The sequence below is a fragment of the Podarcis cretensis genome (genome assembly GCF_951804945.1).
Source record: "Podarcis cretensis genome assembly, chromosome: 14".
NCBI lineage: Eukaryota > Metazoa > Chordata > Lepidosauria > Squamata > Lacertidae > Podarcis > Podarcis cretensis.
This window is the reverse complement of record NC_137183.1, coordinates 49,540,535-49,565,165: the sequence shown is the minus strand read 5'-3', so window position 1 is coordinate 49,565,165 and position 24,631 is coordinate 49,540,535. Positions and strand designations below refer to the sequence as shown.

The 24,631-nt window shown below is 47.4% G+C and overlaps 1 protein-coding gene across 4 annotated transcripts; it reads left to right on the top strand.

Moving 5' to 3' along the window:
* The first annotated feature begins 381 nt into the window (after positions 1 to 381).
* On the top strand, positions 382 to 24,084 carry DRC3 (dynein regulatory complex subunit 3). Of its 4 annotated transcripts, none has more exons than XM_079953858.1 (13): positions 382 to 559; positions 3,057 to 3,281; positions 4,359 to 4,475; positions 5,446 to 5,612; positions 8,951 to 9,097; positions 10,853 to 10,972; positions 13,643 to 13,758; positions 15,217 to 15,388; positions 17,123 to 17,254; positions 18,789 to 18,859; positions 20,728 to 20,851; positions 20,997 to 21,128; positions 22,654 to 24,084. In XM_079953858.1, the coding sequence occupies exons 2-13, from the start codon at positions 3,122 to 3,124 to the stop codon at positions 22,759 to 22,761; spliced, it is 1,566 nt and encodes a 521-aa protein (XP_079809984.1). In that variant the 5' UTR covers positions 382 to 559; positions 3,057 to 3,121; the 3' UTR covers positions 22,762 to 24,084. The 4 variants fall into 4 exon arrangements, with proteins under 4 accessions (XP_079809984.1, XP_079809982.1, XP_079809981.1 ...); XM_079953856.1 differs by lacking the exon at positions 382 to 559 and adding an exon at positions 614 to 773; XM_079953855.1 differs by lacking the exon at positions 382 to 559 and adding an exon at positions 841 to 978.
* Positions 24,085 to 24,631: the final 547 nt, after the last annotated feature.

Sequence of the window (24,631 nt, the reverse complement as noted above, 5' to 3'; positions counted from 1 at the left end):
AGCAGAACCTCCACTTCCCCACAGCAGAGCCCGCCCCGCGATGTCGTTGATCCCGAAGGCCGAGCGCTCATTAGCGAGCGCGAGCGCCAATCACTTGTCAGGCCAGGCTGAGGTCGGGCGTCGGGGAAGCAGGAGGAGGGAAAGGGCGAGGGGTGGGAGCGAGGGGAGGGGTAAGTCCCGCCTCCGGAGACAGCCTATTGGACAAAGCTTTCTCAAAAAAAAATTAATAAACCTTGCGGCCTATTGGATAACCTTCGCCGAAGGCTCGGATCGAGTAGCCAATCCTGATGGGGGAATGGCTGTTTATGCGCCCTGTCATTGGTTGGGCGAGTTGGTTCGGGTTGGTTCCTTCCCCCCACACACAAACACGCGAACGTGAGTCGAGGTTGCTTGCCGCTGTCGCCGGCCGACCTGCGTCACACGTGACGACGGAAGCCCGGTGGGCCAGCGCGAGAAGCGCGACCTGCCCTTAGCAACGGCCGCGGCATCCCTAGCAACGGGGCCTAACCCGAGCTTTTAACCTTTGGGGAGGCTGGAGGAAGGCGGCTGTGGGTTCAGTGTGAGCTGGTCAAGTGAGCAATCCGGGGCTGGGTGGGGTTTGGGTGGCTCTGGAAGGGGAGTGGGCATAGGATGTTCTGGGGTAGGATGTGTAGATATGACACGTGTTGTTGTTTGCTGTCCTACACCTTTCATATTTGTATGACAGGCGGAAGTTCTATCGGTGCAGCTGTAAGAATGACAGGTCGAAGTTCCACTTTGGATTCAACCTCTGTGTGAGCCAAGCCAGCATCTTGCTTCCAGCAGCGCCCAGCTGGGGGAGGGGGAAGCTGAGCCATTCCAGCTCCAGACTGACAGGTGGGAGGGCGTCTGAAGTGGACCCCCTCCTCCCTTAGTAGGTCCTCAGTAGGGAAGGACTGTGGCAGCACGTCTGCCTTGCAAGCAGAAGGGCCCACATTCAGTCCCCGATGGCATCTCCAGGTAGCCTTTCCGCCTTTGTGTTTTGTTTTTTTTAAATGATATTTTATTAAATTTTTAACAAGAAAAAAGTTACAGAACTATAAACAGAAAACACAAGAAAAATACAAAAACCAAAATTTAACATAAAAATAAAAATCCCTCTTTTTAATTTCTTACCATTCATTTACTTATTTTCCTGACTTCCTCACACCTCCCTTTTTTGTATTCCATTTAAAAATTGGTTCAGCAAATTCATACCCTCTTAGCCTTGCCGCCTTTGTTCTGGCAAAATATGGGTTGGGGTGATTTTATTTTATTTTAATCTGATGCTGATGTGACTTCAAAGCAATCTATTACGCTTTATTGCATCCTCACAGGATGGCCCCTCTGGAATTTGTCGCAAGCACATGCAGATACACATGAATTTGTAAATCTCTCTGTGCTTGGCCACCCAAAGCTCAAATACATGACCGGTCTCACACCCTTTAAAACACATGCATTTGGAGAGGATCCCTGGCTTGACAGAGAGAAAGAGAGAAGACCTGAAATACAGGACAAAAAACCGTATCAATACAGGACGTAGCATTTTACACTGAAATACGGGACAATCCTGCATTATACAGGACAGGTGGCAACCCTAGCTAGGTAAGGCTGGGAGAGACTCCTGCCTGAAATTCTGAAGAGCTGTTGCCAGTCAGTGTAGACAGTACTGAGCTAGATGGACCTCTCCTCCATGGGAGATTTTAAAACAGATTTTAAATCTTTGGCTAGCCATCTGCCATAGATTCTTTAGCTGAGTTTCCTACATTGTGGTGGGTTGGACTTGACCTTTGAGGCCTCTTCCAACTCTACAATTCTTTCATTCCATGACTCGGTGTAAGGCAGCTAACTGTGGTCCACCTCCTTCTCCTCCAAAACTGTGTACAGTTCTGGTTGCCTCAGCTCAACAAGGATATTGTTGAGCTCCTAGGAAAGGTTCAGGAAAGGCCCAACAAAATGATCAAGGGGATGGAGAAACTCCCTAATGAGGCAAGGTTGCAGTACTTGGGACTTCTTAGTTCAGAGAAATGGTGAGTAAGACAGTAGTTTGTTATGCGTGGCATGGAGAAAGCAGACGTAAGAAAGTTTTTCTGCCTCTCTCATGACCCTAGAACTCATGGATATCCAATGAAGCTCAATGTTGGAAGATTGAGGACAGGAAAGAGAAAGTGCTTCTTCATGCAATGCATAGTTAAACTATGGAATTTGCTTCCACTGGAGGCAGTGAAGGCCAGCAATCTAGATGGCTTTAAAGGACAAATTCATGAAGGAGAAGGCTATCAGTGATTATAAGCCACAATGGCTACTCTCTGCCTCCGCGGTTGGAGGCAGTAATGTATTTGAATAGCAGTTGCTTGGGACAACAGGACAAGAGAATGCTATTGTGCTCAATTCTTTCTCCTGGTTTCCCACAGGCATCAGATTGGCCACTGTGAGAACAGGATGTTGGACTAGATGGGCCATTGGCCTGATCCAGCAAACTCTTCTTAGGTTCTTGCTGCTGCCACCACTGCTCATTAAATTGCTGTCACCCTTTGGGCTCAACCCACACCGCCACCCAAAGTGAGAGAACAAAGTGTGCAGAGGCTGCTAGTCGTCCTTGCTCTTGTCACCATTCATACACTTTGAAAAGGAATCAGCATGAACTGCAAAGAGCTGGAGTAGCAAGGATGAGGTCAGCTCCCCCACTGAATTGGCATTAGGATGCCAATTCCTGACAGAAGTTGTGAAGTTCAGAGGGCGGGTCCTGGAAGCAACAGCCTTCCTTCATTGCTTGTCAACAGTGCCTTATTTTTAGTGGTAGAGTGCTGCTGAATATGGAGGTTCTGTTCACTTGCCATTACTGACAGCCATGTCCACCATTATTTATCCCTTTCTTCACACAAAGCTGCCTGTACCATCTCCATATATAAGAAGAATGAGGCGCCAGCTGGGGATATGCATAGATGAGTGGATAGTTTGGTGGACTGTATGTTGGTGCGGTAGGTGGGCCGACGGTGTGGACAGCTCCCAGAAGCTCCTACTATGTGAATGAGGCATCATGTGTCATTCTATTTCAGTGTCTGCGACAGGCCAGGGCAATCCATTTGAGTTCTATTCTTGAGGGGCACATCTTCTTCTCAAGATGAGTCGACTGTATGATAGCATAGAGCCCAATGTAATCGATGACGAGATGCTGCAGAAGGCCGTCGAGGAGCAAGGACCTCAAGAAGAAGCAGGCCTCCTGGCCAAAAAAGAGGGCATCAATTTCAAAGATGTCTTGGCGCTGCAGCTTGATTTTAGAAGTAAGGATCAGAATACAAAACAGGGACTTTTTAAAAAAAGAAAAAGATCAAGGCTCTTTTACTACAAAGTCCTTGCAACATGGAGATTTGCCATGTGGACAGTCAGTGGTTAAACATCCGCTTTTAGGCAGGATTGTGAAGATACTTGAACTAATCTCTGCTCCTGCAGCTTCATCACCCTCTGCCATCTATCAGTCTCCTGCTCTCCAATAGCTCTCCCTTTTCTCTGCTCCTCCCACTTATGCCAAGGAATGGACAAATCCCATGAATTCCAGTATCTCAGATTTCCTATCTTAAGTTTAGGTTGCCCCATTTCCACATCAGGTAGTATGGTGCAGAGCTTTTTAAAAATAAAGTCTGCACAAAACATTGTTGCTGTGTGCATTTCTCCTCATATATAATGCATTTTTGGTACACAGTTTCCCTTAATATAATGCATTTTGTGGGCACTCTTTTCTAATTTACACTTTTTTGGTATGCATTTTTTTTTCGTTTGAGACCTGCATTGCAAAACTGGGAAAAGTGTAAGTTTCATAGGATAGGCAGATTTTGTTTCACATATTGGTTTGGGAAGTGTGAATTAAGTAAAGGTAAAGGTAAAGGTACCCCTGCCCGTACGGGCCAGTCTTGACAGACTCTGGGGTTGGTGCGCCCATCTCACTCAAGAGGCCGGGGGCCAGCGCTGTCCGGAGACACTTCCGGGTCACGTGGCCAGCGTGACAAAGCTGCATCTGGCGAGCCAGCGCAGCACACGGAAACGCCGTTTACCTTCCCGCTAGTAAGCGGTCCCTATTTATCTACTTGCACCCGGGGGTGCTTTCGAACTGCTAGGTTGGCAGGCGCTGGGACCGAGCAGCGGGAGCACACCCCGCCGCGGGGATTCGAACCGCCGACCTTCCGATCGGCAAGCCCTAGGCGCTGAGGCTTTTACCCACAGCGCCACCCGCGTCCCTCATGAATTAAGTAGGTTAGCTTTAAAAGGAAAGCTGAATAACTTTCTTCCCTATCTCTACATATGGTGGGAACTGCCTCCCAGAACACCTGCATGATTCTACTTCTCCCTTCCTGTGGCTTCAGATATCCTGAAGATTGACAACCTCTGGCAGTTCAAGAACCTGACAAAATTGCAGTTGGACAACAACATCATTGAGAAGATCGAGGCACTGGATACTCTGGTTAATCTGGTCTGGCTGGGTAAGGTGGTTGCATTCAGGGTCACAACAAATGCTGTGAAATTTTTGTGTAGGAATTAAGAGCAACCTTCACTTCATTCCAGCTGGTGGTTGCACCCTGGTGTATTTTGGAAGTGATTTCCATGTTGGAATTGTATCATGTGTCAAGCAGCCCCCAATATGCTACTCCAGACAAGGTCCCAAAGCTTCCTTGGCTACCCTTCCCCTCCCAGGTTGACATTAGTTGGGTGGGTTTGACCGCAAATTCTATTTGAGTGTTGATCAGGAATTTTGCCTGTGCAGGATAGAGACTGGTGTCATAGGGTGGCATTCAACTAAGGTTTACTCAGAATAGACCCACTGAAATTAATGAACAGCAATTAATTTCAATAGGTCCACACTGAGTAAAGCCTAGCTAAATAGAACCTGTAAACTCTGAAGATAATAATTCCATACCAGCCATCAAATGGCAACTAGAATGAAGATGGCATTTGAGATTCCTAGGGTAGCACTGCCTGATGAGAGACGGTTTTTGTTCCCAGCCAAACTGACCTCCACTTTGTTTCCACTCCAGCCCCTTGAAAAGGCAGAATGACCTCATCAATTTGCCTTTTGTTAGAAGAAGGCCGAACAACATTCTCTTCAGAGTCTTCCCTCTTTCTCATATTTGCTAGATATGTGATTTCCTGTTGGGGGAAAAACAGAACCAGGATAGAAAATAATGTGTTTTTTTTCTGAAAGCTATATGCATTTGAAACATTCTAGTTAGAACAGTGGTTCTCAAAATGTAGGGCAGGTCCCCTTGGAGAAGAGGCACATATGATGCTTAAAAGGGGACAAGAAGTTCCAGGGAGGGCTAAGTCACCTCCTACCTATTGATTCCAACAAAGAGGAAAAACTGATTCTATGTATAGGAAAGAGTTCCCTAAGAGGATTTGAATGGTTTCCTTCTCAGAGCTCTTGCCTCCCACGTTCTTTTTCTGCTCCCCCAGATTTGTCCTTCAACAATATTGAAGTCATTGAAGGCTTAGATGCGCTCGTTAAACTGCAAGATCTTAGTCTGTACAACAACAGGATTTCTAAGATCGAGAATCTGGACACACTGCAAGAACTTCAAGTCTTCTCTATAGGAAATAATAACATACAAACTCTGGAAAATGTAAGAGTTTAATTAATAAAGCCATATAAAGTCTCTAGTGGCAATCCTGTGTACACTCGCTCGGTAGTTACTCTCTTCTGAACTCAGTGGTGCTTACTTCTAAGTAGACATATGGAGGCTGAAGCTGCTACTTCTCTTTGTCCGCCAACACCTCTCTGGCAGAGATGGTCACTTCCATTTCATGGCCGAGGATCTGAGACTTAGAGAGTGACATGCCCATGGCCATCTAGTGAGTCGCTGTTGGAGCAGGATTTTTTATATTTTTTTCTTCATCTACTGTAAATCTCCTGTTGTAATCACTAGAAAACATCTGTGCTCAGTGTACAATCGGAGCGAACTCATTCACCCAGTGCCAGTATTTATGTTGCCAAAACAGCACCATCTACACCCAAGAAGAAGGAATAAGCAAGCACTGAAGGAACCCCTCTACAGGTTTGCAGCAGGACAAAAAAGGATGGTTAGAAAGATAAACCCCGAAGGGGGTGGATGTGTGCAAAACAGCTCAGTAAAGACTGGTTGTGCTCATTGGCCACAGAATGATTACTGGTGATGAAGATGGATAGAAAACAGGGTGGTTATGGAATAGAGTATCCAGAAAAAGGGCATGGCTGGCACGAATTCTGAATTATGTGCTGCAGCACTTATTGCAATAGCCACATTGATATATACTGTTTTACGGTATTCAACAACACTGTCAGTAGGCTAGCGTTTTATCCCCTTGTTGCAGATTGGAAAAAAGCTGGGTATCGGTATTTTAAATGAATATAACTCTCCTGTGTGGACTGAAATCATGCCCCTAGGGCACACCCAATGCTTGTTTGTAGCTGCATATTTACAAGGAGAGCAAAATCAGCCAAGGGGGTGTTCAGTCTGTCTTCTGTCCATAATCAGAACTCAAATTGAAAACTACTAGCCTAACAAATTAAATTCCAGTAGCTTCACTAGGCCCAAATAACATCTGGTGCCAGGAGTAGTTGTTACAGTTTATCTGAAACAGCACTGTCCACCTCCCTATTGCCTCTTAGGTACCCTGTTCTAATCATAACACAGTGCAGTAAAGAGGAAGAAGTAATTAAAGGATGCAACAAAGGAGAAGGGGCAAACAGTATTTGTAGGCAACTATCTGCCAGTAAACAGGGACCGGAGGGGCTGAGAATGGGCTTCGAGAGGCTAAAATTTGTGAACGGTGAACCAAGTGTCCATCCTTTTTCTTCTTTAAAAGTATCCCACTGTTTTTATTCATATCACCCAATGCATGGTGCCTTAACAGAGTTACATAAGCAACGTAAAACACAGACAAATCTTCCCTACTACCCACCTCATAAATTCTTATTGTTATTATTATTTATTCAATTTCTACGTCATCCTTCATTCGAAGATCATATGGCAGTTAAGAATCTAAAAACACAATAACAAACAAACGCAAAAGACCCTACACACAGCTTAAAAGGCCATAGATTGTTAGCCAAAGGCCTGGGAGAAGAGGAATCATTTTGCCTGGCACCTAAAGACATGTTCCGAACATGCCAGGCAGACCTCCCTGGAGGGAGCATTCCACAAGCGGGGAGCCACCACAGAAATGGCCCGTTCTTGTGTTGCAGCCCAAAGGACTTCTCATGGACAGAGAACAGCCTCAGATGATGACTGCAGGGGAAACTACAGAGCAGAAAGCAGGGGGGAAAAATGTATGAGAAAATTTCTCCCAACATCCAGAACATGGGAAGCCTCCCTGAAATTATTTCATTCGGATTGTATAATTGGTTTTATTATTTGTGTTTTGATGTGGTAAGATTCAATCTCGTTTGTTATAAATTTTGAAAGTCTTTAACTGAAAATGAATAATAACAACAACAACAACAACAAAATTATTTACAAAAAAGATTATGACTGCAGGGTCCAGGAAGGCTCATATGGTGAGAGGTGATCTAAAATAGAAATTACAGCAGTAGATAGGGAGAGGGAAAGAAAGTAAAGAGCAGAGAGGCAGCAGTGTGGGCAGATGTTATTACACATACCGTACTTATCACTTGGTTACAGTAGGAAATGAGGATTTTATTGATAGATGGATTTCATTTATATCCCACTTTTTTTCCTCCAAGGAGCTCAAAGTGGCACACATGGTTCTCCCCCTCCTCGTTTTATCCCCCACAACATCCCTGCGAGGTAGGTTAGGCTGAGAGGCAGTGCCTGGCCTAAGGGAGTCACCCAGTGAGTTTCATGGCTGAGGGGAGATTTGAACCCTGGCCTGCTGGGTCTGACACTCTAACCACAACACCACACTGCCTCTCCAAGGGGTTGAAGGAGTTGACCTTAACCCCCAGTGAACGCCTGTGGTGGTGATCTTTCTCCCCACCCCCTGGTGAAGCGTGTGTGTAGGCGGGGGGAAGGGTGTACATGGAGGCTGTTTCATGCTCAACAGGAGAAGGGGAAATGGGGAAAATTGTTTTCCATATTAAATCTTTCCTCTTAGTGAATTCCACTGCTGTGGTATCCCTTTAACTTCTGAGTAGACACACATAGGATTTCACTGTAAGACAGTAAAAATGCATTTTCCTGTGGATTGTAGTTTTAGACTAATAAACTGCATAAGGATGCCCTTCACAGAACCTGGATAGATGTGATGCTTGCAGCAGATGAAACTTTGGTTGTTTTAGCTTCCCTTGATATCCATGAGGTTTAGAAACTTGCAGGGGGTGGGGTGTTCCCTCGCAACCTATGACATAACTGCAACTGTGCAGCAAAGATCCTTGCTTTTAATGGTTCCATCTGTTGGGATGGATTTGCTTTCAGAAAGAAACCAGTACAGTGGTACCTCGGGTTAAGTACTTAATTTGTTCCGGAGGTCCATTCTTAACCTGAAACTGTTCATAACCTGAAGCACCACTTTAGCTAATTGGGCCTCATGCTGCCGGAGCACGATTTCTGTTCTCATCCTGAAGCAAAGTTCTTAACCTGAGGTACTATTTCTGGTTTATTGGAGTCTGTAACCGGAACCGTATGTAACCTGAAGCATATGTAACCCGAGGTACCACTGTACACAGGGTTTTTTGTCCAAAAGTCACAATGTGTGCTATGTGCATCAGCATGTAATAATTTATTTTTCTGGGTTCATTTGTATTTTGAACCAAGGGGCCACCAGCCACAAGAGATACCTCAGCAGGATCTTGTTCTCATTCAGTAAAAAGTCTAAGAGTCTGCAGATGTTTAATGACTCCGTTTGACATTTTCCAACAAAGAACACTCGCTTTCCTCTTGTTCATCTTTTGTGAGAATCTCAATTTTTCCCATAAATATTTTGTCCTCATGGCTCTCTGCATTTCTCTGTCACCTTGGCACAGGTGATCTATCTCAGGAAGTTCCAAAACCTGCGCACGTTGAACCTCACTGGGAACCCAGTGTGCGAAAACGAAGTGTATTCCGCATTCATCGCCGCTTATCTCCCCGACCTTGTGTACCTGGATTTTAGACTGGTAGATGACAACTCGGTAAGGATGGAAAAGTTCAGCCCCTTATCTCTTGCTATTTTAGCTTTCCTATCTACCCCGAGTGCCAGAAAGCTGGTGAGGCTGCCTCCTCACTCCTCTCCCCACAGGTGTCTGCCTTGGGATTTGCCAGCCCTTATTCTAAGCAGTAGGGACGTGGGTGGCACTGTGGGTTAAACCACAGAGCCTACGGCTTGCCGATCAGAAAGTAGGTGGTTCGAATCCCCGCGACGGGGTGAGCTCCCGTTGCTCAGGCCCTGCTCCTGCCAACCTAGCAGTTCGAAAGCACGTCAAAGTGCAAGTAGATAAATAGGTACCACACCGGTGGGAAGGTAAACGGTGTTTCTGTGTGCTGCTCTGGTTTGCCAGAAGCGGCTTAGTCATGTATGCCAGCTCCCTCGGCCAATAAAGCGAGATGAGCACTGTTGTGACGTGGGGTTTGTGATTTCAGCTCTCTTGACATAATATGCTGGAGACAGTTCTCTAGTAACACTTCTTTATTAAAGCAACAAGACTGAGACCTGAGGAGGGGAGAGCTTCATTTATAGGGACAGGGAACTAGCTAGAAAGGATACATTTTGGAGGGAACAATATCAGGCAATCACAGTCCTGCCTTTTGGAGGAAACCAATAAGACAGAGGATCCAAATACAGCAGCTTAAATGAACCAATAGTAGCTGTACCCTCTGGAACCAAAAGGCAGTTACTTTACCCTAATGCAAATACAGACAATAATAATACAGATATAAAATCCTTTGACTCAATACACAACAAGCACCGCAACCCCAGAGTCGGTCACAACTGGACCTAATGGTCAGGGGTCCCTTTACCTTTACCTTTTTATTTTAAGCAGTAGAAAAGGAAGGGGGATGTGGCGGATGCGGGCCGCCCCGGGTGTCATCCCTGAGGGGGGTGACAAAATGGCAAAAATATGAGTTTTTAAAATAAAAAACAAAAAATGGGGGCTCATGGAACTTTTTTGGGCTCCCAACAAATGCAACGAAATGCGGCTGGCACTGGGCGCCACACAGTGGGGGCTGGCACATACCACAGGGCCTACAGCGTGCCCGAGCCACGCATCTCTCCTGGGAGTGACGGGGTGACTTGGATACCTGCAGACTCCACACTGCTTAAAACGGCAGCATGGGGCTTGCGTCTGCCCACCGCCTCTCCCTCAGCTGCCCCACAGCTGAGGGGGAGGCAGTGGAGAGGCTTTGCGCAGTGTGCCCTGCACTGGCTCGCCCCGCCCCCATTGGCGGCTTGCTCCGCCCCCAGGTGCAGGGGGTGTGCACTGCCCTAGGCACCCGAGTGGCTAGCTATGCCATTGATTCTTTAAAAAAAATAGTATGAATTTCAACACAGTAATTTTAACAAAACACATCATCCACATTGTCCCCCCCTCCATTTCCCCCCCTCCCCCCAGACAGAAAACCCATCCTCCCACTCCAGACTTCCCTCAGCTCATTTCTCTGGTTTCTCAACACATCTTTCTATCTGCATGTTATAAAATTGTAAAGATCCTCAAATTATCTATCTATGTATTATAATAAAGAGTTTTGTGAATGTTTATTCAAAACCTGCCAAAGAGTCCAGTTCGTTTTGTTGCCTCTTCAAATATTTCGTAAAAGGTTCCCATTCATCTTTAAAGTCACAGTTATCCTTATCACGTAGTTTGCGTGTCAATTATGCCAATTCCGCATAGTCCATCAGTTGCTACGCCATTGATTCTCAGCTGCCTGTCCCTGTTTTCTTTTCCCAGCGAGAGATGGCCCTGATAAAATACCAGTATGCCATCGAGGAGATGAGACATGGGGAAACTCTGGCCATGGCTAAGCAGCAGGTTCTGGATGCCCAACAGAAACAGGTGGAATATCACAAGGTATGTTCCTTTTGGGCCGTCTGTAGAATCATAGAGTTGTAGTCAAACCCCTGCAATGCAGGAATGTAGATCGCAGGAATGTTGAGAGAACCCAACAGATACTGGATTCTCTTTCAGCCTCCTGAATAGGCGTTGGTCCCTAAACACTGAGATATGAAATAAAAACCAGTAAGAAAACAGTTGTGGATTCTACAGACACAAAGTGGAAAGCTAAACCAAACAGTTTGTACAAAACAGTTCATACACGAGAACGGGGCCTTCTCTGCAGTGGCTCCCCATCTGTGGAATGCTCTCCCCAGGGAAGTTCGCCTGGCGCCTTCATTATACACCTTTAGGCACCAGGCAAAAACGTTCCTTTTTAACCAGGCCTTTGGTTGACCTGATTGACATCCTATACCCTTTTAAAATGTGGCTCTTTTTTGGAGGGTGTGTGCGTTATTGGGTTGTTTTTATTTTGATTTTCTATAATGTGATCTTTTCTGTGAACTGCCCTGAGACCTCCGGGTATATAAATTCAATTAATTAATTAATTAATGGCTTGAAAGAGGTTGTCTCCGGAGAGCTAACCAAAGAGAGGAAAAGGTTCTGTAATTTTGGAGCCATTCTTGATAGGACTCAGCTCCTTGCTGTTAATATTATCAGTTTCTACCTTGTTGACAAGATTTCAGTTGGCAAGAGGGAATCGTAGAGAGATTTACAGATGTCTGGATGTCTTGACCCCCACTTGGGCAGGTGTTTAGCTGAGAACAGAAACCTCCTAGAGGGGAGATGGAAGAGACTGAGTGTGCGGTTCAAGGACTGGAGACTCCCTTTAAGGAAAGAGGCAGGGGCTGCGGTGGCAGGGGCTGGGGCAGAAAGCGATCTAAAAGGCCTTCTTTGAACTTCACATCCGTTTGAACTTCTCTTCTGTTCACCTGAAGCTCTCCAACCTCTGGTTTTACAGTGGTGCCTCGCAAGACAAAATTAATCCGTTCCGTGAGGCTCTTCGTATAGCGGTTTTTTCGTCTTGCGAAGCAAGCCCATTGACAGCTTAGCGGATTAGCGCTATTAGCGGTTTAGCGGCTTTTAGCGATCAGCTGATAAGCGGCTTATCAGCGGATCAGCTGATAAGCGGCTTATCAGCGGATCAGCTGATAAGCGGCTTAGCGGCTTAGAAAGGGGGGGGAGGGGGAAAAACCCGCAGGAACTCGCAAGACATTTTCGTCTTGCGAAGCAAGCCCATAGGGAAATTGGTTTTGCGAAGCGCCTCCAAAACGGAAAACCCTTTCGTCTAGCGGGTTTTCCGTCTTGCGAGGCGTTCGTCTTGCGGGGCACCACTGTACCTATGTATGTATGTTTGTCTCATATTGCCTCTCACTTTTCCTCCAGGGAGCTCAAGGTGGCATACATAGTTCTCCCTCCACCCCCCAATTTTTAACCCACAGCAGCCTTGTGAAGTAGGTTAGGCTGAGAGGCAGCTACTGTACTGACCCAAAGTCACCCAGTGAGCTTCATGGTCGAGTGGGGATTTGAACCCTGGTCTCCCAGCTGCTAGATGGACACTCTAACCACTATACAGTGGTACCTCTGGTTACATGTGCTTCAGGTTATATACGCTTCAGGTTACAGACTCCGCTAACCCAGAAATAGTGCTTCAGGTTAAGAACTTTGCTTCAGGATGAGAACAGAAATCGTGCTCCGGCGGTGCAGCGGCAGCAGGAAGCCACATTAGCTAAAGTGGTGCTTCAGGTTAAGAACAGTTTCAGGTTAAGAACAGACCTCCAGAACGAATTAAGTACTTAACCCGAGGTATCACTGTACCGCATTGGCTCTCTTGTCCTCAAATGACCATCTCTCAAGGTCAATATGCTCTGCTGAGGGTTGATGAACTGTGAAAGAATACATTGTTAATTTTGTTATTTTTTGAAAACAGGTGGTTCTTTTCGTAAATATTCCACAATATGCATTTCTTCGTTGTGTTAACTGGCCTGCTATTTATTTTAAGGGACCCCGGCCCTTTCATTCTTCTTCTTAGCATCTCACAGAACCATCTGAATTTAAGGCATAAGATTCTCCCCATTTCCTTTGGGCAACTATCTTTTTTTGATTCCCTGTCATTGACTGGTTGGATGCAGAGGAATGGTGGGAGGAACCAGCTGGGGAACCCCCAAGGGAAGAAGACCCAGAGTCCATGGAGTGGTCAAAGGTAGAAGACAGGGCGTAGGAGGTGTCAGAAGCTGAAGAGGTAACAGAGCTTAGTGAGCAGGGAGAGTCTATGACAGAGAGAAGCCCAGAATCAGAGACAGAAGCTGAAGCAGGAAAGGAGAGAGACCAAGAGGCAGAGATGAGTCAGGCTGGGGAAGAGTCACGGGTGTCTCCCTCTTCTGCTGTGACAAGCTCCCCTCCCAGAACCAGAAGAGGCATGAAAAGTGTGAAAGAGAGGTTTCCTTCATGCATGTGCAGTCTCCGATTGCTGTGGGAAAGCCCTGGAGAGAAGGGAACCTAGACTCTTGTGGGGAGACAGGGACCTTTAGTCGTGGCAACCACTTCATGGGGGCAAGATCTGAGTTGCTGCGCTCATTAGGCCTGACACACCTGTGCTAATGAAGAGTTAACTCTGGCTTGCTTGGTGCGATGGACTGCCAGCTCACTCCTGTTCTTTCCCTTCTGCCTCCTTGCTTCGCTCTCCAGCGCGCTTATGTGGAGTATCTGAACGGAAGCTTCCTCTTTGACAGCATGTTTGCAGACGATCCCGAAGCAGCCAAACTGCTCTACCTCCCTGGAGTGCCAGAGCTACTGGAGATATATCCTTTTTAAAAAACAACAACCACACAACTTCTTTTTTTTAAATTTTAACAGTTTTATACACACATCATACAGTATCCATCACTCATTTCTTTTCCTAAGACTTCCCAATCCATCTCTCTGTGGCACGCTAGGGGAATCTTGATCTGCTGCACATCCTGATCATCCTATTATCATTTCAAGTCTTCCTTTTTTGATGTTATCTGCTGCTCATATGTTAACCCCTAAGGTAAAGGTAAAGGTACCCCTGCCCGTACGGGCCAGTCTTGACAGACTCTGGGGTTGTGCGCCCATCTCACTTAAGAGGCCAGGGGCCAGCGCTGTCCGGAGACACTTCCGGGTCACGTGGCCAGCGTGACATCGCTGCTCTGGCGAGCCAGAGCCGCACACGGAAACGCCGTTTACCTTCCCGCCGGTAAGCGGTCCCTATTTATCTACTTGCACCCGGAGGTGCTTTCGAGCTGCTAGGTTGGCAGGCGCTGGGACCGAGCAGCGGGAGCGCACCCCGCCGCAGGGATTCGAACCGCTGACCTTTCGATCGGCAAGTCCTAGGCGCTGAGGCTTTAACCCACAGCGCCACCTGCGTCCCACTGTTAACCCCTCCTTGTAGGTTAAATTGTATTTCGTACCCTGTAAGATAATCTCCCAAACACCTCCACTCTTCTCTTATCTTTAACTAATCCTTATTCTTTAGTTTCACGATCATGGTTACTAATTCTATGGTTACTATCAATTTGTTCTACCAAATTTCCTTAGTGAGTATCTCTTCTTTCGCATATACTATTCTAGCTGAAGTGGCTGCATACAGAAAGATATTGGGTGCCTTTTTTGGAATGGCATTACCTATTATCCCTAATAGAAAGGCCTCTGTTTTTTTGGGGAAATGTGAGTTTTAGAATCTTTTTAAAAATTCTGTGCGGAACATTTCCCAATACTCCCTAGTGTATTTACACGACTTCCACTTATGAATCGGGGTTCCCTCCACCTTGTGGCATTTCCAGCATAAATTAGACCCTTTTAAATACTTTTTCACTAATGTGCTGAGTGTCAAGTACGTCATCTTTTGTAGGTTTTCCTTAATAAGATAACAGACAGAGAAATTCATGGTTTCGGCTCATAATTTTTCCCATGCGGACAATTCTACGTTGTAACCAATATCTATGGCCCATTTTGTTATTGTCACCTTTGCCATTTCATCTTTGGTCTCCCACGCCAGTAACAAGTTTTGTAAATTTTTGAGATACATCCTTTCTCCTTTGGGACAGAACTGGTGATAAACCTTGAGAATGGGATGTTCTCTGGAGTGGGGTTTCTTGCTTGTTATGAGGGCTACTGTGAGTCATAGTGATCTCCAACAACAGGAGGCAACAGCCCAAACAAGACAGTGGAAGTAGACACAAGCCTTTTTTCTTTCCTTTTCAAACACAACTCAGTTCTCTCCTTGACTCCAACTTCACATACAAGACTAAATTTGTGGCCATTTGCGAGAACCTGTTTGAGTACGGCCTGAAGCAATATGAGAAGCGAGAAGCCGAGGTCGCCCTCTTCTATGAGTGCCTCAACGAAGCCCTGGAAGAGAACCACCAGCACTGTTCCAAACTCTTGCACGACTTTGAAGAGAAGAATCATGGGGTACACGAGGGACCTTGGGCCAGGGATGGGGACTGCAGCTGGACTCACAACTTCCATCAGCCCCATTGAGCACAAGGCGGATGATGGGAGTTGGAGTCCCACAACCTCCGGAGGACCATAGGTTTGCCACTTTAAGTGATTACAAAACCGGGCCATCTTTGATGAAAACCGGGATCGCTCCACCGCAGCCATTTAGTTCTGATTTTTTACAGGTCAATACTGTAAAGGTAAAGGTACCCCTTACCGTTAGATCCAGTCGCGGACGACACTGGGGTTTCGCGCTCATCTTGCTCTATAGGCCGAGGGAGCCGGCATTTGTCCACAGACAGCTTCCGGGTCATGTGGCCAGCATGACTAAGCTGCTTCTGGAGAACCAGAGCAGCGCACGGAAACACTGTTTACCTTCCCGCAGGAGCAGTACCTATTTACCTACTTGCACTTTGACATGCTTTCGAACTGCTAGGTGGGCAGGAGCTGGACCAAACTACGGGAGCTCACCCCGTCACGGGGATTTGAACTTCCGACCTTCCGATCGGCAAGCCCTAGGCTCTGTGGTTCAGACTACAGCGCCACCCGCGTCCCTGGTCAATACTGTAGCAAGGGCTTAAACCTCTCGGGCAGGCAAAGCGACCAGGGAGTCAGCCCCACAGTCTGATGAGGAAGCTACATCCTCAAGATGGGATGTTACTTCTTCATCCTTCTCGCTATGCTTGACCTACCTCACAGGATTGTTGTGAGGACTTAATGGGGGGTCATGTATACCATGCTGAACTGCTGGGGGACATTGGGGAGACAGGATAGAATGTCGTTAGTAACTGTTTCCCCGTGACTGTGCAAAGGATCACACCCTGAGAGTACCATCAGGTGCTGACTTAAACCAAGGCAGCAAACTGTTTAAATTGATGTATTTTGTTTTCAATTGTACCTAATCCTAAACACTTTTAGCTAGATTTCAGTCAGTCAAAGCACACTATACCCCAGGGGTCACGTTCCGGGCCCCTGCACACGTGAGATGTACGCTAAGTGGGAGCCTGAAGAGGCCTTGTGACTTGTGTAGAAACCCTTCCCAGGCCCATGGTCACATTGAGGAACTCTTTATAAGCTTCAGAAGGACCGTCTGTCTTTCATAGAATACAGTTTGAAAATCCCTGTGGGAACTTTTGTCAGGAGCTCGGCCTACACTCGAGTAGGACCCTGGCAGAGACACATGCCCGACTGGCATGTTCTCTCCCTCCTGGTCGATCATTGGGGAGCTTCAAAAGCTTTCTTCAGCCCGAACATCACAGCGACCGACGCCAACCGACACCGGCACGCTTAGGGATCCACAGAGTCTTTGCAGCTTGCGTCACAGACCTCAGCAACTCAACATTTTGGCTAATCTACTTTATTTACATATAAATACACACGGAGCACTGCAACATGGCTCCCTCTCTCTCAAGCATCCGACAGCAAAGAGAAAAATGAACAATGGCAGTAGTCCCACTTCACGGAAACACAGTAACACAAACGTCCTGTCTCCGTCACTTCCCACTTCAAAACATACACCGTCATGTGAAAGACAACAATTCTATGACTGCAATCACGGAGCAGGAATTCTAACAACTTAGTCACTGCTTCACATTCCCATTGTGTGCACCAGAGTATCACCACCACCACCACCAATAATGAATAAAATAAATTATTTCTGCCACGGGGCAACAGCCGCTAACCTTCTTTCTCTTGCTGAGCACACAGGTGATAGATACTATTCAGAACCTCAGCGACAACCAAGCTATAGAGATCAAACTGGCTGAATACAACTTTGAAATCACAAAGCTCTCGGACATGCTGATGACTGAGGAGATGCTGCTGGTTGATCAGCTGGAGGTATGAACCTGGCAGAGCTGGGCGTTCAGGTGTTGGGGACTCCAAAGCTGTATTACTGCAGGGCACTCCCTGTGCTGGATCAGAAGCTGCAGTTAGCGTGGTTGCTAGCAGGAGTGAGACCTGCACTGGTTTTGCCCATTTGATCCCAGCCCAAGTTCAAGGTGTTGCTGTTAGTGCAAAAAGCCATTAATAGTGTGGGAGGAGTTTACTTGCAGGATCACTTTCCCCCATACGTACCTCCTCAACCACTTGGATCTGCGGAACTGGCACTGTCAGCGGCGTAGCGTGGGTTGTCAGCACCCGGGGCAAGGCAAGTAATTTGCGCCCCCTAACCCGGGGCAAGGCAAGTACAGTAATTTACTCTCCCAAGCAGCAGCAGCGAGGCTTCTCTTTCCCCCGCGCTCTCCCGGAGCTGCCTCTTTTCTTTCCTTTTTTCCCTTTCTCCAAGGCTTTTCGCTTTCTCTCCTTAATTGATTCCCCCTCCACACCGAGGCGTTTCTTGGCTGCTTCCCCCCCCTCCCCTCTCTCTCCTCCTCGCTCTGCTTGCCTTGCCCTGCCCTGCCTGAGGGCGCCCTGAGGAGACTCTGCTCTCCTTTTTGACCAGGCGAGGTGGAAAAAAGGGGGGAAAGTCTCTTCCCGCCCCCTCGCCAGACTCCCTGCTCGGCTCGGCTCACTACCCAGAAGGCCAGTGGAGAGAGAGCCGCAATTACCATAAAGCTCCTCTCCCTCCGCTTCGCCAAGCTGTCAAAGCCCGGCAGCAGTGGCAATGGCAGCAGCAGGCGCAGCCAGACCCCCGCCAGCCAGCCAGCCAGCCAGCCCGCCCGCCCGGCTTCCTCTCCTTTTTTTGCCCGCAGCAAAAGGCTTCGCTCTCCCCCTTCCGCGACCTCCTCGCCAAGCCGAGCGAGCGCGGGCTCCCTAACCCGTGGATTTTAGTAGGGGCAGAGAGCTGCTAGTGTGAGCGCACCCCCCGCCCATGTTGCGCCCGGTGCAGCCGGCCCCCCCTGCACCCCCCATGCTACGCCACTGGGCACTGTTAAAGGTGTCACATAATACCTGTTCCACACTTGTAAGAAATCGATGTTTTGGTGTGGTCACAGCTTTGGAACTTCCTGCTGGTTGACTTCAGGCAGGTGCCTTCACCATATTCTTTTTGGAGTCTACTTAAAACATTTTTGTTTGAGCCTCTCCAGACATGTGGAAGTCACATGTGTTTTATGTCTTTTTAGCTGATTCTAACCATCTTTTGAATGTTTTTAAATGCCTGCTGCAACCTGGTTTTTTGCTGAGAACCTTAATGCTTTTCTGTTTTTGCAAACCGCTGTAAGTTTTTCTTATATTAAAGCGTTATCTCTATTTATATTTGGTTAACTACGTTAATAAAAATAAATAAATAAAATAGTCAGCAAAAATGACAGGAATGTAGATTCTCCTGTGTGTTTCAGGCCCGATTTCTAAAACTTGTGGGAGTCAAACTGTTTTGAGTCGAACTCAGTTTTGCCCTCTAATTTCCCACCCCTTTTCTTTTCTTGCTAAGGAAGTGATAAAGGATTTCGAAAGGAACATCGCTGACCTGGTGTCGAACTTTATAGAAAACGAACAAGGAATATATCCTTTTGCTGTCACTTGCACAGAGCTGCAAATTGTGGCGGGTGCTTTGCTTCTGATCAACAGAGCTGGCTTCTCCACACTGTACGGCATTCGATTGCTTCTCATTACTGTGCGGTAGGGCCGGGATTGATTTCAGTTTTGGAAGCATTTCTCAGGCCCCTAAGAACCGCAGGGCTTTCCTCTCCATTCACTCTTTGTGCCAAGACCTATCTGAAGAGCTGCTGCGGTATAATACTCAATGTAATAGCGGCATTTCCACCTAAAATCCTGGGCTAGCATTTTTGCTTTCCTGGAGGACAACCCTGAGAAGCAAGGGTGGTGAGCCTCTACACTTCCACCCCATAAAGGAAGTTCTGTTGCCACGGGACCACTCCTGCCAATCAGAAGTACAAGAAGTTTGGAAACTGGGGCTGGGGTGTCCAAGCAGCATCCCTGGGGAGTGTATTTAACTCAAGGACCTTTGTTGGGCCATGAAGGGCTGAGTCCTTGCTGCCACAATGAGCACAAACTGAGGCTGGGTGCACATTCCCATGTGCTCCGCATCCAGTGTGCTCCCACCACTGGTTTGGGAATCAGTGCACTCACGATGTCAGTCATGGTCCTTGTCTCTCCTGGACCTACCCTGTCACACTTTACGAAATACTGAATGGATTACACTCATGGTTTTTAACGCTAAAAATGAGTTTTAAAATGGTTCCATGATAACCATATAGCCACGTGATGTTCTTCTTAAATGTTAATAATGCGTTATTAAAATGTGATACTGTCAGAGCTGCCTCCAGGTCCCAGCTCACAGAGGACCAACGCTAGGCTGTAGTTATGTACAAAAGTCTTTATTGAGGTTCAGTTTCCATTTTAAAGCCGCAGCGCGCAGCTCTACGTCTCGACCTTAGACCGGCGAAGTCCCGTCTGAGTCTCCGCCCCTTCCACACCAGTTTAAGACTCTCGCTTTGCTCCACCTCTTCCTAAGTTCCTTTCTCCTCTGGGCCCTCCTGCCCGCTAGGGTTTCATCCTTCCTGGACTCCTCTGACGCTGACCCTGATGATTCTTCCCCCTCCTTCCGGCGGGCTTTAGGACCTGGTTCCCTATCCGGGCTACCTTCTGTGCCGCTCGCCTGTACATTTGAACTTGGCGCGCGCGCCCGGCCTGCAACTTTCCTCTTGACCGTTCCCTCGCTCTCCGATGGAGGCGTGGCCAACCCTGACTCATCTTCTCTCGCTGGTGGTGCATATGTGGGCTCTCATACCTGGGACTCCTCCCCCCCCACTACGCTCTGGTGGGGAAGCTGATCCTGATTTCCAACTGCTGCTCTGGGAGTCCCCGCTGGCCCCTTGCTTCTGGGGTGTCCCCCTTGGGTCGCCCCTTGCCCTGCCCATCGGCGCCCCCTTCTGTGAATCTTCCGATTCGCTGGAGAGGCTCATGGAATCTATCGGGCTGCTGTCATCTTCTCCTACGCTGCCCTCGGATTGCTCCCCCTCGCTCTCCATCTCCTCTCCTCCCTGCGCTCCCGCTGAGTCCCTGACAGATACCATAGAGTGCTGCAGAGCTATCCCCTTCCAGAAACCAGGTAGACCTTGCAGAAAAGGAAGCAGAGGAGAAACCAAGTATCTTGCCATTTTAGAACATGTTTAATATCGTTCAAATGACGTTTAAAAAGTGAGTGTAGATCCAGCCACTGCGTTCTTCCCCCAAACCAGCTTAGATCCGAATTGAGAGAAGTGTTTTTTAAGCTGGCAATGTGTGCACGGCCTTAGTTTCCATCCTCTTGGCCAGCCTTCCCTGCCTCCTTTTGTTCAAACACTGGGCAATAGGAAAGAGTTGCTGAGAGGCATCACTGTTCTTTGCTTCTTAACCTTTTCTCCTACGATGGCTCAGTGCCGGGATCTAGAAAACCAGCATCACGAGAAGCTCCTGGAGATATCTGTCAACACACTGGAGAAAATAGTGAAGAGCGAGTTTGATGAGGAGATGCCGGATGACGTTCGTATGGTGAGATCCTCCTCCCCTTTCGTCATTAAGACCAGAACAGGCAAAACACTCTTGGTGTGACTCATCAGTAAGAGATGACCCTTCCTGGGATGGTGGTTTGTCTACAGCCCCCCAAAAATGGCCTCTCACCTGTTTTCCTTCCTAGCTTTTTGTGGACAAAGACACCATTGTCAACGCTGTCAACGCCTCTCACGACATTCACCTCCTGAAGATTGACAACCGAGAAGACGAAATTATCACTAAAGCCAATGGCTGGGCTTCCACACTGGTTGAAAAGGTAAGTGAAGAGTCCCATTGTCCCTCTGCAGGAGGCCTTCTCACAGAAGGAAATAACCAGCATTAAGGACATGAGCACTTTCATCTTATTGTTAACAGTGGCATATTGGGGAGGGGGGGTCGGGGCAGTTGCCCCGGGTGCAAAATTGTTAGGGGCACAAATTTCAACTCTGTTGAAAACGGCTTCTCTATACAAACCAGGAAGTGACCTCTCCAGACGACAACTCTTTTTTTCTTATCCCTGCATTTGCAATCTTCTGGGTGATGGGGACGTTGTTAAGACAATTGAATGTGCATGCATACTCAGTCCATTTCCTTCCCTCCCAGCCCTCTGTGTGGCCCTGGGCACTGGTAACCCATGCTTTGTCACTGTTGGGTGGGGTTGGCTGCAGCGGTGCAGCTAGGACTGGACCTCAGGGCCAATGTCTAGAGTCCTGCAGCTCAGGCCACCCTCCCAAAAAAGGGTCACTCAAAGAGTGGCAGGTGATGGGGGCAGTGGCAAACAGGGCCGGCATGAATAAACTGGGCCTTACCAGGGGTTGCCTTAGGGATCCTTTCCTTCTTATTACAGAAAATGTTGTAAATCAGTGGCCAGCTGGTCATCCAGTTATGTGCATGGTTTCAGATTCTCATTTTATTATTTTAAAATATTTTACGTTCTGCACCAAAATGGTGCTTTTATTACCAAATTCACATCAGGGCAGTGGATGTAAACCCTATTTTATTCCTTTAGGCATGATGAGGCTATGGTTTAAGTTTTAAATGCAAAGCCACTGTGTTCTTAAATCAGGGTTGGAAACTAAAAAACCCCCACAAAAAACACCACACAGCAGGAACGTAGCAGCAGTTGTAAAGCGGGGGGAGGGGGGAGGGGGAAGAGAAATGGTAACAGTAAAATAATACACTTGGCCATCTAAAGCATGGGAGTGGGCGGGCAGTGCTGTGCATCCATTAAATTTAGGGCCTAAAAGTACCTAGCTACCCACAGGGAGGAACTAAGATAGTGAGGGAAGTCACATCTTAGTGATTTGGCTCTTCAGGTTTCAAGCATTTGCCTTGAATGGACAAGCACTGAAATCCCCTTCGAGGTCCTGCACACAATCTGGTTCACATACAGTAGAATGCTAGGCCATGGTTTAACCTTGCCCAGCAGCTGAACTATAGTTTGTTTACAGCCAACAAACCATGATATGAAAACCCTGGTTTTTGTCGGCTTATGAACCTGGGTTTGTTTTAACCATGGCTTGGCGTTATGTGCCAACCCAACATCCTTCCTTAACCATGGTTTGTTTTACCATCCCTCCCCCCCCCCCCCCCGGCACTCAACAAGCTACAAAGGCACGAGGCAAGCACAGCTAGGGAAAAAAACCCAAAAAACCCAAAACACTTTGCAGAAACAAGCCATGATTTGTTTGACCGTCTGTGGGGCAATCTATGGCTAACTTGTAGTTTGTTAAACAGGTTTGTTAAACAAACTACAGCTTGGCACTAAGTGTGAACTGGACCAACTGTTTCAATCCCTGCAGGTTCACAAGACTGAAATTCAAAGAAACCGAAGTCGTGTGTTGGAAATTAACCAATACGTTGACCATCTCCGCAGTGAGCTGGACAACATGGACATTCTGGAGCTGTAGCTGGCTTTCGACACTGAACTGCCCCTGCCCCCCATTTGGGGATTTGTGGCTTTCTGCTTGGGAAGTGAATCCGCCCGGAGGTCTCCTACCTACTGAAAAGACACCCTAAAAATATTCCTTCTAAAAAGAGATGCACTACTTGAAGGAATCCTCTGCCCCTCCAATGTCTGACGATCAGAACGAGTAGACTAAAGCAGACAGTGAGGCATTTAAAAGCAAAAGGAGTTGACTTAAATTGGTGCCTTGTAGTTATAAAGCAATTATACAGGAAGTGGGTCAGTTCCATCTTTTGCATTCATTTCAATTACATAGGTAGTTGAACCTACAAAAATTGTAGGCTAATGAACAAATTTAAACCCTGATTAGAGGACCCAATTAGCACTGGTGTGCTGTCTAAAAATTGGTTGGCTCTGACACTGATTGGACTCTTATTTCACAGCATGAATGGAACCCATAGAGATGGGGCAAGTAACTGACCAGTGGTGAAAGGCCCAAGAAGAGGGAAGAGGGTCTACTCAGAGAGAGCAGAACGTCTGCACTGTGCAGAGGAGCCTCTCCCCAGGGCAGCACATTTCTAGATACGGTTCTTGGGCCTATGTGGGGGCCTGCGCCAGCCCGAGCTTTACTGGCGCTCCATTTGGAGTAAAAGGATGACCTGGAACACATTGACACTCCTTTGGCAGCTGGGCATCTCGGGAAAATCAGGATTAGCATGCATGCTGTGGTTTAGGAAGCGTGTTCAATGCATTCTTGCATAATGTATACAAAGGGAGAGGCTTCCTGGGGCTCCAAGCCCATCCCTGAGCAGAATCTCTCTCCATAAGACGCTCAGCTGTTAAATGAAAGTGGGACTGGCTTCTCCAAATCTAGGCTCCTACAAAGGACATTCTCCACCTTCAGAAGGCAGATAACCAGCAGACAAAACAGATAATAAGACCAGGAAACAATGTGAAGGAGGCTGCTTCAGGTGGCCAAAGTTCCCCTCCGTGAACAGAGAAAATGGATATGTCAGGCTACTGGCCAAGACTTTTCCTTGACATGCTAGCTTTCTGTGTGCAAGGAAGTTTGTTTCAAGATGGAGGAGCCCTCGGGAGAAGGAGGGAGCTGGCCAAGGTACCACACATGGCCCCCACAAAACAGCTCACATCTTAAAACCGAGTGCAAGGCATTTCCAGAGATGATTTAGTACTCTTGTTAGTTAAGGTTTGTTCCTATTTAAATTTTCCAGCTTTGCACCTGTGCCATGATTGTAACAGGCAAAGAATCACAATTTTCCTTTCCACACCAACAGAGGAAATAAAGGGTGGCTGCAGCTATTTTTAACCCAGGCCGATTTGTAGGGGTGTGGAGTGCTTCTAACTTTTCATGTAGTTGACAGCCAACAAGGGGTACCACTGTGTCTCCTGAAAAGCTCAGAATTCCCTCCCCAATGAAGAAGCAGACTGCAGAACAGCTGGGCAGAATCACAGCCCCATTTTTTTAGGGGGGACCTTGGACTTTCTCCTTAAAAATTGTATCATCCTTGTTGTCATGTGCTTGGACTTTGCCATTATTTCTGTAAAATTCCCATTCCTGTTTTCCTAAAGGCAGGTGCCTCCATCAACCAGGTCTGAGAATGGCCAGAACCTACAGGGTCTTGACCCCAGCAGTGATGCTAGGCTGCCTTGGCCGGCCCCATCCACATAGTCCTGCTCTCTCACTACATTCTCTTATAGGTCAACCTAAGCCTAAAAATCAGGTTCAGACCAGCTTTGCCTAGAATGGTCTTTACCCAGATTAGCTCTCCAGGGATCCAGCTCTGCAACCCAAAATCTTTTCACTTTAGCTGAACTTGGAGCAGCTGCAAAGCAAATGTTTGGGCCAGAGAGCT